The 13,782-nt window shown below is 34.0% G+C and overlaps 1 protein-coding gene across 1 annotated transcript; it reads right to left on the bottom strand.

The window, feature by feature from the left end:
- Positions 1 to 881: 881 nt before the first annotated feature.
- LOC132293675 (major allergen Pru ar 1-like) lies at positions 882 to 1,936 on the bottom strand. The gene is made up of 2 exons (XM_059791244.1): positions 1,666 to 1,936; positions 882 to 1,391 (listed from the first exon to the last, which is right to left on the bottom strand). Exons 1-2 carry the CDS (start codon positions 1,847 to 1,849, stop codon positions 1,096 to 1,098), a joined length of 480 nt encoding a protein of 159 aa, XP_059647227.1. The 5' UTR covers positions 1,850 to 1,936; the 3' UTR covers positions 882 to 1,095.
- Positions 1,937 to 13,782: the final 11,846 nt, after the last annotated feature.

Here is a 13,782-nt window from a genome sequence, read left to right as displayed (position 1 = left end):
CTTCCAGAAGGAAGTCACCTTCTCATATTATTAGAGTTCATATTTTAAAAAGAAAAAAGAAAAGGAAATTCGGGTCAGCTTTAATTAAAATACAATTTTTTTTTTTAATCGAAAAATAATCATACGGTATCTATAAATATAATCATAAACGTGGTATAGAGACAAACAAATAATGAAATAATAAAAAGAAAAAATTAAAGAACCAGTTTCAGATTTGTTGCGAAATAAGCAAGTCATTAAGATAGAAGAGCAGTAACGGAAGTGATCCAAATGTCATACTATGGTCAAAGTAACAACTCTAAGGTTACATCCACAAGGCGCCGCCGATTAGGGAAAAACCACCCACACCTCGCACAAAAAGGTGGTGACACTAAAACTCGACATAGATCATAGATCTATCCAGAGACAAAACAATATATCTATCCCGTTGAGTCAGAAACAAGCCAACACAGGAATAGATCTAACAAAACAACAAAAAAATAACATGAAACCTATCTACCGAGCGAACTTATTACAACACGCCGAATTTATTTAGCAATAGGAGACAAAGATCGGCAAACACGGAGTGGGAAGCAAACACAAGGGAGAAAACAGATTGGGGGCGGCTGAAGGGAAGCAAACACAAGGGAGAAAACAGATTGGGGGCGGCTGAAGGGTTAGAGAAAGGCGAGAGAAAAAATCTTGTGAAGTTTAATTAAAATACCATACCCCATCCATGATTAGAACAGAGTATTCAATTGACTGATGCTCAAAAACAGAGTAACTGTGCATCCCATTATCCCAATTGTATTATCTACAAGTAAAAGTCCTACAGATATTTTTAGTAAATTGAACTGAAAACTTGAAAAGTTCAGTTCAGAGATAATTGACTAATTGCTCAATTAATCAAACAGAAGACTTAGAATTATAAGTAAAATAGTACATGGACTCGCAATGCAAGAAACTTGATCACAATAGGAACATACATATTATCAAGCAAAAAATAAAATTTTAGACAGAACAAGAAACGTGGAGGAAACCCCAATTTTAGCAAATGATACAAAAGCACACTCATGGGATATTTATATATATATAGACTATAAGGCGTCATTTGTTCTAGCAGGCATCAGGATTTGCCAAGAGGTAGGCCTCAACAGCCTTGAACATTCCAGAGGCCTTTTCTTTGCCAGATTTAATTTGTTCTTCTGTAATTTGGGCATCGCCTTTTGTGTGATATATGCTACTGTTCTTGCAAATGGATCCTCCATCGGCAGAGGCTTCGATTTTGATCTCGTAAGAGATGGATTCAAGTACACCCATCAAAGCATCACCTTCGATTATGCTGTATGAGTAGGTGAAAGTCTCTTTGTCGATCCCATCAACCTTGTGCTTCACGCTCTTATATTGACTTCCTGCCCATGAAGAAATGAAAATTGTTATATATATATATAAGGAGTCGGTTTGGTTAGTCAACCAAAAAAAAATAAAAAATTGTTTTGAAAGAATTATAAAAGACAATTTTTGAAAAAAAAAAAAAACTTCGTTTAATTAAATTTTTTAAAATAATATTTAAATAAGTTTCTGTATTGTTTTATAATAATAGGAAAGTATTATCGGAATTACGAGTTAGCATAATAGTGGTTTAAAGAAGAAAAGACTAACTAATGATGATATACAGAGATTAACCTTCGCCAAAAGTGACGAGCTTGATGGTTCCAGGTCCTCCATCTCCTTCAAGGATTTCGACACTCTTAATAGCTTGTGGCAAGATCTTTGGAATGAGAGTGTCAGCGTCAAGGACAAAGGCCTTGAACATCTTGGCAGGAGGGATTGAGGAAGTGATCTCAATATCATAACTTATGACACCCATGATGTCTTAAAAAAGATTTTGAGAATGATCAAAGAAGAAGAATAAGGACTGATATTTGGGTTGTGAAGAAACTTTGGTACAACGTAAGTGTGAGAACTGGAGGTGGTATTTATAGTGTGAAGCTAGGGGCTTTCTTGTAACAATAATAATAATAAATATTCAATTGATTCCAAAGAGGGTCCAATTATTTTCTTTATTACCTTAGAATATTTTAATCGTACACATTTGCATATTATATAATAATCCCAAAGTCTTGATTATTAAGTTGAGAAAACTTTAATCTTTTAACACATGGACAGCAAAATTTCGATGCACATGGCTTGCTAATAAAAAACTAATATCAAATTATAATGGGTTCATCCCTCCTTTAATAAATAAATAGAATAAGACTATTCTCATTGAATCAAGTGGTTGAGTTGCAATTAATTAAAAAGTCATTTTCTAAATATATTGTCTTGGGCCCCATGCTTAAGTTTTCAGAACCATGACTCAGCCAAGACAGTATTAGATATTTTTAATTGAGATGTTGCAATCGTCCTTATCTTAAAATTCTTTAAATTATTCATATAGTCCCCAAAGGTTTCCTTGAATTCTACTTTTTAACTAAAGAATATGTCAAGTATATTCCAAAATTATTTATATCCATAAATCATGGATAAATTATATTTATTGCCACTGAGATATTGATAAATTATTCACGAGTAGGCGATAACTATTATTAGCTTCACCTCCCTTGAAATTTAGTGCATGTGCTTAATGACACCCCTATTTACACCATAATTATCAATTACTTTTCAGTAAAAAGTTGCCGTGGTCGATTCCATGGAAGGTACTACATGTTTCAGTGGAAATCACTATTTTCTAAAGACTTAGACTAAAAACCAATCCAAGTTGGTCACATGGCTTAATAAAAGGGCCACAACCATAACTATTTGCACCATAATTATCGGTCATTTTCCAATAAAAAGTTGTTGTGGCCGATTTCAATAGAAGGGTGATATGCAGACGTGGGTGCAATCATAAAGTAACATGCGAATTCATCTAAGAAAGCCATTTGGTGAAGTAACCACCTTGAGACACGTGGAAGCCAAGGAAGTAACCAGTTACATGCAAATGGAAAGTCATGTGACACGTGTGTGATACCCTCGAATTTTCACCTGTAGCTATAATATAGCAATAATCGAATACAGATTACAAAAAGAATAAATAATGAATAAATAAAATGCTGAAAGAAATACTAAAATAATAATTAAATCATTAAAGTAAATTTCATTAAATAATAAATTCTTCTGATACAATAATCCTCCAAAATATAACTCGGAAATCCCTAACATGTGGACCCCTAACAATCCAATACTAAAATAAATAATTGTATACATTTGAATACTGAAAACATAAACTAGACTCCTATGTAAATGACTGGAATAGTGATGATAACTGGTCTCTACTTTGTATGAACAATATCTACACCTGATAAACCTATAGACCTGAAAAATAAATAGCGGGTCAGCTCGCAAACAAGTTCTTTCTACGATAACCCAAATAGAGATTTGAAAAGCTACACATCGATAACTAACTCATGCAATAGCTACATAGTTCATAAATATATAATTATACACCCTAAAGACTCTCACTAAATTAAGACAACCTCAACCGTATGGTGGGTATCTCATAGGGGTGGCAAAATGGGTCAGAAATCATCAACTCACCCATATCTGCTCATTTTTTAATGGTTATGGGTGAACCATATTTAAGATTGGTCAAAAATAGGTTGGGTAATTTTTAACCACTTAATTTGAGGGTCAAGATGGGTTGAATATGGTTACCTATATTCAACCCATATTTCACCTATCATATAATAGACACATAACACATCTATTATATATTACATTCAACTCATTTCTCTCTCACGAAGGGCTGCAAGTTGGGTTGGCCCAACTCAGCCCAGTCCCAGCCTATATTTTGGGCGGCTCGTGTGGGTTTCACGGGTCTTCTTTTTATTTTATTTTTAACAAATATACAAATTACATTTTCATTTTCCATATTTGTAAACATCAAACTTTTTAAGAAAATTTTATTTTTTAAACATCAAAATTTTGGGCAAGTCGGCCAGATTTCTCGGCTAAATATATATATATATATATATAAAATGCAAATTACATTTTCTTTTTCTATGTTTGCAAACATCAAAATTTTTAAGAAAATTTTATTTTTAAACATCAATATTTTGGGCGGGTCGATCAGGTTTCACGGGTCAATTTTTTTATTTTTTACAAATATACAAATTACATATTCATTTTGCATGTTTGTAAACATCAAATTTTTTAAGAAAATTTTATTTTTTAAACATCAAAATTTTGGGCGGGTCGGTCGGGTTTCATGGGTCATTTTTTATTTTATTTCATTTTTTTCAAATATGCAAATTACATTTTCTTTTTCCATGTTTGTAAGCATCAAAATTTTTAAGAAATTTTTATTTTTTAAACATCAAAATTTTGGGCGGGTCGATCGGGTTTCATGGGTCAAATTTTTTTATTATTATTATTTTTTCAAATATGCAAATTACATTTTCTTTTCCATGTTTGTAAATATCAAAATTTTTAAGAAAATTTTATTTTTAAACATTAATATTTTGGGCGAGTCGATCGGGTTTCATAGGTTATTTTTTTATTTTTTATTTTTTTCAAATATTCAAATTACATTTTCTATTTTCATGTTTATAAACATAAAAATTTTTAAGAAAAATTTATTTTTTAAACATCAATATTTTGAGCGGGTCGGTCAGGTTTCACGGGTCATTTTTTGTTTACAAATATACAAATTACATTTTCATTTTCCATGTTTGTAAACATCAAATTTTTTAAGAAAATTTAATTTTTTAAATATCAATATTTTGGGTGGGTTTTACGGGTCATTTTATTTATTTAGTTTTACAAATATGCAAATTACATTTTCCTTTTCCATATTTGTAAACATCAAAATTTTTATGGGTCCACGGGTCATAACGGGTTGACCCTATACATTTTTTACCATCCCATTTTTAATCTGTTCCGAGCAGGTTGAATATGGGTCTTGACCAATGTTTGACCAGTCCATTTTCAACCCAGCCCAAATCTGACCAAACCCACCCATTTGCCACCCTTAGTATCTTATGTAAATCGCACATAAAGGTGGTCACAAGTGTTCTACTAGGGCACACACATTCCTAATTCAGCTACGCATCTGAAATGACAATATATGCCTCTATACTAACCACTAATCCTGAGATCTCAAGCTCATATCATGACATATATCCATATCCTATCCATAACAATAAAATAAACTATTCGCCATAGTCTTTCAATGGCATGTCATCCACATCGTTCCGTGACCTGACATGAAGAGATAAAACTGAATTTATTAGCCAGTCCATCCACATAATCCAAAATAAAACCGTATCTTAACAATGGCATCCATGGAACCAAATCCTAACATTGGTCCTTAAGCAAATCCCAACATATATCTATATATATATATATATATATATATATATATATATATATCATGTCTCAAGATTATAAAATACAGATATGCAATTGATTATAATCATATTGTAATGACCCAGTCATTTTCTTTCCTTTCCTTTTCTCAGATTTTCACGGATATTTTTTTTCCGTTGATCTTTTCTTTTCTGAGTTCGGTTTCTTGTAACTTAATGTCATCTTGAGTGCTCGGGGATGGTTTCCGAGACTCTTTTCCTTGGATTGACGACTTCCTTTGAAGACCGAGTCATTTTCATATTTTCACTTTTGTAGAAAAGCATGCTAAGTGCTTACTTTTCTTGTAAAGGGTATAGATGTAAGACATTTTTGTAATTTTCTTAACTTTTGGAGTTTTTGTGTAATTACTGTAAAGTAATTATTTTTCGTCTTAGGGACCATTTTGCAATTTAATTTGAAAGATATTTTTAAAAAGGACTTTTTTGCAATTTTTGGAAAGTATGACAAGTGTCACACTCTCATTGGTCCACTTGTTGACATTTACGTGGAGACACTTTGAGGCCTTTGATGATGACACATGGAGGGTGGAGATTCACCCACATGTTGGCCTAGGATTGGTGCACTTGTTGGCTTGGATGGTTGATAAGTGTGGGCTTGAGATCAAGCTTAGGATGGAGTCTTGGATGAGTGACAAGTGTAGGCTCACAATTTGATCTTGCATTAGTGTGTGTGAGAGGTAGTATAAGAACACATAGTGAGTGGAGGATCTCTATCCCCTCCACTCACATTTCATCTTCATCATTTTCCATTTCCTCCCTCTTTGGTAAAGAAAACCCTAGCCTCCATGGATGGAGTCTAAAGCCTTAAACTTTGACCTTGATTTTTTAGGGCCTTCCATTGATTTCCAAGCTTGAACTTGGGAATACATTTTGTTCCCCTCATCTTCCTCTTCATAACCCTAGAAGGGTTGCCATTTTGTGTTAATTTTGCCTTGGATTCTAAAGAGACACTTCTCTAGTGAGGTAGGGGATGTTATAGGGTTATATGTTTGTTATCTTGCATGTTTTTGATGCTTATACAACTTATATGCATGTATTGTATTAATTTGAGAAATTATAATTAATTGTAGTTTGCTTACAACTTATTTTGGACTAGATATATGGCATGGCCATGACTTGATCTTTATCGTATATTAAATTGGGATGATTTAAATGAGTTTTTAAATCTAGAGATTTAAAGAATTTAATTTGATTTAAATTCTAGTAAATTGTGTTTTGCTTGTATCCCATTTTGGACTTGAGATATGGTATGACCATGAGTTGGTGCTTAATATATGTTAATTATGGATCATTTGGACAACTTTTGAAATCTAGAGATTTAATTGATTTAAATTAATTAAATTCTATTTGATGATATCTTGCTCATCTTGCACTTTTGATTTGATATATGTAAAGACCATGATATGTTACTTAACATATATTAATTTGAGGTTATTTGAAATCTAGAGAATTTAACCATCTTGTTTAATTAAATTCTATCTAATGGCTCTATGGATGTATTGGTATTTTAGAAGTTGTTTCTATATTCAAATCATGGACTTGAACTTGTTATGTATTCACTTTGTTGTGTTTTGAGCATTGGACAACTTTGTTATTATATTTATATTCATGAAAATATATTTTCTTTATGGAATATATTGATGCCATGTGTAGTGAATTGCACACTTTGTAATTGACATTATGTATGTCATTTTAGAATTGAAATTCTAAGGCATGGATTGTGTGGTTTCAACCTACTTGTGCATGGAAGGTGTTTTCATGCATTATATAAGTTATGTATAAGTTGTGAACTTATTTGATTATTTTAGATTATCTTGGGACATAGTTGCTAGTAACATGGCTAGAGTTTGGCTCTAGTGCGGGAGGTATGAGTTCTCCCCAATTGAGATAGTACGCACTTAGGGTGGTCTTCCCTGTGGGTTAGTGCTCGGAATAACCATTGAGGTCTCGGCAGAATTTCAAGCTTAGATGTCCAAGTCTTCCATTATTTGTTTGCGTATTCAATTGCAAGTTAACAATCATGTTTATATTGTAACTTGTGGTTTTGGTTATTGGCGATTTTGATATTGTTAAGTACATCCATGTTTATGATTTTAATGAATCATTCTGATGTTGTTAAGTATATCTATGTTTTATGATTTTTGTGAATCATTTTGATGTTGTTAAGTACATCCATACTAAATTGCTATATTTAGTTGATTACACACTTTTAGATTTCTAGTTGATAACCTAGAGAACTTATGTCTTGATGTGTGGTATTAGATATTCTAATTATGCTAAATTGTTATATTTAGTTGATGTTGCATTTTAGACTTCAAGTTGATTACCTTGAGAATCTATATGTTGTTGCTTTGTGTAAGCATGCTCCTATGTTGTTGTCTTGTGTAAGCATGACCTTATGTTGCTAAAATTGCATGAATGAGGTGATTGATGCTAGAAATGATCTTAGGTAGTTAGGATGCTCCTTGAGTCTCACCTTTGACATAGACGTTAGATGGAATGAACCACAATAATTAAATCATGCAAACTTGTAAAACGTAGGTCGATGCATGCTCATTTCCTACGAGTAGCTTTATGTTACTCACCCCTACGATATTGGGGCATATTTTAGGTACAAAGGCTTGGTTCGTGATGCTCATCATTCCTTGGATGGCTTGTAGTTCTTAAGTTTTCATTTCATGCAAATGTTAGTATGAGATGCCTTTTATAGCTTTATTTGACAAATGAGTATATTTGATTCTATATATGTAATGTGCACATAAGTGCACTCCTTACAATGTATTTGACATATATGAGATGAGGTTGGAGGCCAGTGACATGTATTTGTATCCTATGTAGTTTTGACTTCATGAAATATTATGAAAATATTGAAAAATGTTAAGTTATTGTCTCACTATGTTTGCATCGGGTGTGGGAATTCCGTTTTGATTCTTCCGTAAGATCTTATTAATCATGCATGAAGTGTGGCCAAGGGCCAAACGGTAATGTCCAATCATTTGCTAATTTTGGTTTTCAAAATATCCATTTCAAATTCATTTTCGCCTTGTTGGCCGTTGGGGGGTCGGATTTTAACTCGACCATTTCTGGGAGCCGTAGACCACTCCCACGCGCTTAAAGTCACTTATTACATTTATGTGCTTATTCGTTTTAGCCTAGAAGTGCATTTGGGGTCAAATGTATGTTTAGTGCAAATTCATATTTTTGCCGTTTTGAGCCTAAACTGAGCATAAGGGCATTTTGGGATTTTTTCTTAAAAAATAAAGTTTTCTTTTGGCATGGTTGGCTAGAAAACATGATTTTGAGGGTACTTTCTTCTTTATGATTTTCTTAAAAAGGCCCAGAAAGTCCTCAAAATTGTATTTCAAGTTAGCATTTCAAGTGCAGCCTACAGCAGTTCGAGCGCTCTAAAGGGGGTTCGAGCGCTCTAACTTTGGGCAGAACTCTTGGGGCAATTTTCGAGCTCTCAAAGCCCTTGCTCGAGCGCTCGAGGTTTTATTCATGGGTGTATGTGTGTCTTGGTTCAGCACTGCACCTCCGACTTCAAATCATCATATCTTCTTCATTTTAACTTCGAATTGGTCCGTTCTTGAGTCTAAATTGATCGCGTCGAAATAAAATTTCCAATGGTACTAATTAGAGCTTCAAATTCTTCTTTTGGCTCAAGTTATTTAACTTTTAGTAAGGTAGTGTCTGTTTTTGGTTCGAACCGGGGTAGGGTTTCCCTTCCTTCGACTTCAGAACTTGATATCTTTGTCGTCCGGACTCCGAATCAAGTGATTCTTGAGTCTATCTCTATTAATTTTTCGTTGTCTTTCCAATGGTGTGCACGGTGGCACCCATTTCAGTGGGGACTGACCATTTTGGCCTTAGGTTCATTCTTATCTATTTTTGAAACGTTGCTTCCGCATTTTCTTCCTTTGGGTTTCGTGACCTCGTTGAGGGTCACATTGGTGTCATAAAGGAGTGTTGTATCTCTAGAGACCATTGTTCTATCTTTTGCTTACGCATTTTGGATCTGATTTAGGTCATCACATGATACACTGGGTTGAAAAATCCAGGGTCGTCACACTTATCATATCATATCATAACAACATATAACATAATACTATGTTATCAAATCATAGGAATGACTTATAATTTTTTAAAACTTCTTACATCATGTATCTCACATAAACTGAATCTTAAGCATGCTAATATTTTACTTTTACATCCAAGTAAGTATTCTCAAAACACATCTCATACTAAACATTTAATCTCCATTGTTGGAACAAATTAATAGATTAAATTCATCAATTCTTTAAATAATTCAAATTGCATGCATCGTTGTATTTAAGCCTATTTAAAATCATCCCTAGTCCTTATTTAATGTTTGGGACCTTAAACAATCAATTCGGAGTCAAAATAGCCTTTTTCCCAAAAACTTCCTAGAGGGTGCTCGATAATCCTTTCCCGGAGTGCTCAATCACCCTCTAAGGGTGCTTGAGCACTGCTTCGTGAAACAGTCTGAGAAACTCAATTTCTGTGAAAATAGAGTTACGCGGGGTGCGAAAACAGTTAGTTGATTTTAATTGTGATTAACTCCTTTAATAACCTAGATTTGATTATTAGGTCAACTTGCCCAATTTGTGATTGATTAAATTACTAAAGCAATATGATTAATTTAAACATCCACAATCACAAATATAAATACTGTAAAGTAAAATAAGTAAAATGTAATGACCTGGTCATTTACCTTCCTTTCATTTTCCTGAAATTTTACAAATAAATTTTTCCCGTTTAATTTTCTTTTCCGAGTTCCGTTTCTCGTCGCTAGGTGTCATTTCGAGTACTTGGAAATGGTTTCCGAGACTCTTTCATTTGGATTGACAACTTCCTTTAAGGATCGAGTCATTTCCACATTTTCATTTTTCTGACACTATTCACTATTTGTCTTTTTCCCGTTTGTCACTTTGTTGGCACAACATCACTTTTCATGTTCGATTTTGCTTCCACTTTTGCATGCACTCATGATTTATGATTTCTTAGAAAAGTGCATTTTTACTTTCCTTGAAATGCATGCCATTTATGCACTTTCTTCCTTAGGGGTATGGATGCACACTTTTTTGGTAATTTTTTTTTTTTGGGTTACTTGTGTAATTACTTAAAGTAATTATTTTTCGTCATAGGAACCATTTTGCAATTTAATTTGGAAGATATTTTCAAAAAGGACCTTTTCGCAATTTTTGAAAAGTTTGACAAGTGTCACACTCTCATTGGTCCACTTGTTGACATTTGTGTGGGAACACTTTGATGCCTTGGATGATGACATGTGAAGGGTGGAGGTTCACCAACTTGTTGACCTAGGATAGGTTCACTTGTTAGCTTGGATGGTTGACAAATGTAGGCTTAGGATTTGTTGGACCAAGGGGGGGGGGGGTGAATTGGTCAAATCCTTTTTCAAATAAAACTGTAAGTCAAATTAAAACAAGTAAAGAAAGTAATGCAACAGGTTTTACAAGGAAACCCTCTTAATTAGGGAAAACCTTGGGTCTTGGCCTCAACCAATGCAAGCATCCACTAGTTGTAAGTAAGTTGTTACATACTCAGCTGTCTCACTCTCTGCACACACCCTTGTATCAGAAGTAGACACTAGTTTCCACACACTTCACTTCACACACTAGCTCAACAAAGTGTATACACACACTCCCCCTGTCTTAGGCAACCCTGCTAGGACCAAACAAGCTCTCTAAGCTCACCAAATACATTATAGCAAATGTAAAACAGCAAACACAAGTTCTTTCTTCATTTGAAATAAGGCTGACAACTCAGAATGCCAAATTACCACTTCATAACATCAGTTTTCAGTATTTAGATCTTGAGGGGTAAAATGGGAATTTCCTCTCGAGATTCATTCAATAGTATCATACTCAGTCTTCATTCACTGTGGTACTCATGTTCATAACTTTTAATCACTGAAGAATAGTATGAGATAAACAAATAGAACCAAGACAACCCTTGTTTCAGCAAAAACACAGTTTATGACTAAGGGTTGAATACTAAAAATTGTAGCAGACCACTTTTCTATCACAAAACCAACTTCAACATACTAGATTCATCAAAATACACTTGCTAAAGGATTAAAATCTTATAATATATCAAGGCATAACCAATCAGTGCTTGAATCCAAGAATATCTTAGAAACTTAAGTAAAACAGATGAGTTTACTGTCCATTTTTGAGTTCAGCATGATTTCAACAATAATTCAGTACTGAGCAAGTGTATAAAGGTGATTGATACTTGTGTCAACTCTCTGAAAAGACCTCAGCACCTTAGAACTAAAATCCAACACTCAGTTCAGCCTTGCAATAGCGAAAAACAACAGCAGCAACATCTTCTCTGCTACAACAATCACATAGCTCGAATCAGTGGGTTTTTCTGACTTGAATCATCACCAAAAACTTCAGAAAAACTAGTTCAATCAAGGCTCTCGAGATAATTCAGGCTGCAGCTCAATGTCACTTCACATTTAAAAGGCTTAAACCCTAAAAATGACTATAACAGCATATATATATGGAATCACAAAGTGCACAGAACTTCATACACCCACAGAATACACCTATCACCTCAATCCAATCATTGGTAAGGCATAATGTAGATATTTTCAAGAGCAAGAACCAGTAACAGAAGGCCACCTCAGCAATTTTGTCTCTATGCACACTGAAATTGACACATACACATAACACTGCTGCATACTCCATTTAGCTCCAGACTTAACCTCCAAGAAATGTAATATTCTTGCATATTCACTTACTTTAGGACCACTAAAACATGTCACACTAATGAGCATAGTAAGAAATGACCAGAATACCCTTGCAACAGATTTTTAACTTCTTAGCTAAGAAAAATCCTGAAACTGTATCAATGACAATGTTGATTCAATTAGGTCAATCCAGTGCAGTGCAGCATCCTAAACATACGTGTATATGTTGAATATAACTGAGAAATGGCAATGCTACCTCGGAACCTCTTGTGACAATTTTTATGAACTGAATCCATACACTATTCAGCAATTTCAGCAAGAACATGTAAACACACTGTGATGAAAACATTAAGGCAAATATAAAGGATAAGTCACAGAAGAGAAGATGACCACATTACCCTTGAGACATATTTCAAGCAACATTGATAATGAAAAACCTCTTTGAAGCCACTGCTACACATGGTTTTGACATTAAAGAGGCAAACCAATGCTTAAGGAACTTTAGGACCAACAATCTCCCCCTTTTACCTTTAATGACAAAAACTTCAATCATGAAATAAGATTATTGTGAAGTAGATTCAACCCAAGGAATATTGAACAATACAAAGCATAGGAACAATAGCAAAAAATCAAGATAAGGAATAGCTAAAAAACTATCCTTATTTCAGTCCATTCTCCCCCTTTTTGGCATTAAAGGACAAAAGGTGAGAATGACCAACAATGAAAAGGTTAAAAAAGAGATTGAACAACTCTAAGAAGAGCTCTAAGGGTTGAAAATCTTTGATGGAGAAGAGGTTTTATCATGATATCTGCCAGTTGATGCTCAGTGGGTAAATAAGTGATGTCAATAAGACCCTTTTGAACTTTGTCTCGAAGAAAATGATACATAATATCAATATGTTTTCTCTTCCAGTGAAGTGTGGGATTCTTACTTATTGCAATGGCACTTTAATTGTCACAGTAGAGAGTAGGAGGACCTGAGAATTGAAGACCAAGATCTGCAAGAGTAGTATGCATCCAGAGAAGTTGGGAAATAGCCTAAAAAGCAGCTATATACTTAGCTTCTGAAGTAGAAAGAGAGACAATATCTTGTTTCTTGCTCAGCCATGAAACAACATTTGAACCAAGGTGATAACAGCAGCCTGAAGTACTTTTTCTGTCAGGTAATGAACCACCCCAATTAGCATCTGAAAAGGTTGTTATAGGCAATGTAGGGGAAATAATATAGTGTAAACCATAAGAGAGAGTTCCTTTGACATATCTAAGAATCCTCTTAGCAGCCTGGAGATGAGAGACTCTGGGATTACTCTAAAATCTTGCTACCAGTCCCACAGAGTACATAATATATGGTCTTAAAGCTGTGAGGTACAAGAGACTTCCAATAATAGACCTATAAAGTGTAGAAGGAACTGATTATGTGGTACACTCAAGAGAGAGCTTGGTAGTAGGACATAAAGGAGTGGAAACAGGCTTGCAATCAGTAATATTAAACTTTTTGAGCAACTCAGATGCATATTTTTGTTGAGAAATGAAGATCCCTATAGAGTTTTGATGGATTTTCAGGCCTAGAAAGTATTTGAGAGGTCCCAAGAGTGACATTTTAAATCTAGTTTTCATTAAATTTGCAAACTCTGATGCTAAAGAGGTATTTGAACC

This window comes from Cornus florida, unplaced genomic scaffold (assembly GCF_030987335.1).
Source record: "Cornus florida cultivar Cherokee Brave unplaced genomic scaffold, ASM3098733v1 CherokeeBrave_3.0.0_Hap2_Chr01, whole genome shotgun sequence".
Taxonomy (NCBI): domain Eukaryota; kingdom Viridiplantae; phylum Streptophyta; class Magnoliopsida; order Cornales; family Cornaceae; genus Cornus; species Cornus florida.
This window is presented reverse-complemented; position numbering and strand designations above follow the sequence as displayed.

Excerpts from the sequence above, each read along its gene's own strand:
- LOC132293675 (XM_059791244.1), bottom strand. The coding sequence starts at position 1,849 with ATGGGTGTCATAAGTTATGATATTGAGATCACTTCCTCAATCCCTCCT. Across the intron at positions 1,392-1,665 it reads GCTCGTCACTTTTGGCGAAG|GAAGTCAATATAAGAGCGTG; the intron begins GTTAATCTCTGT and ends CTTCATGGGCAG.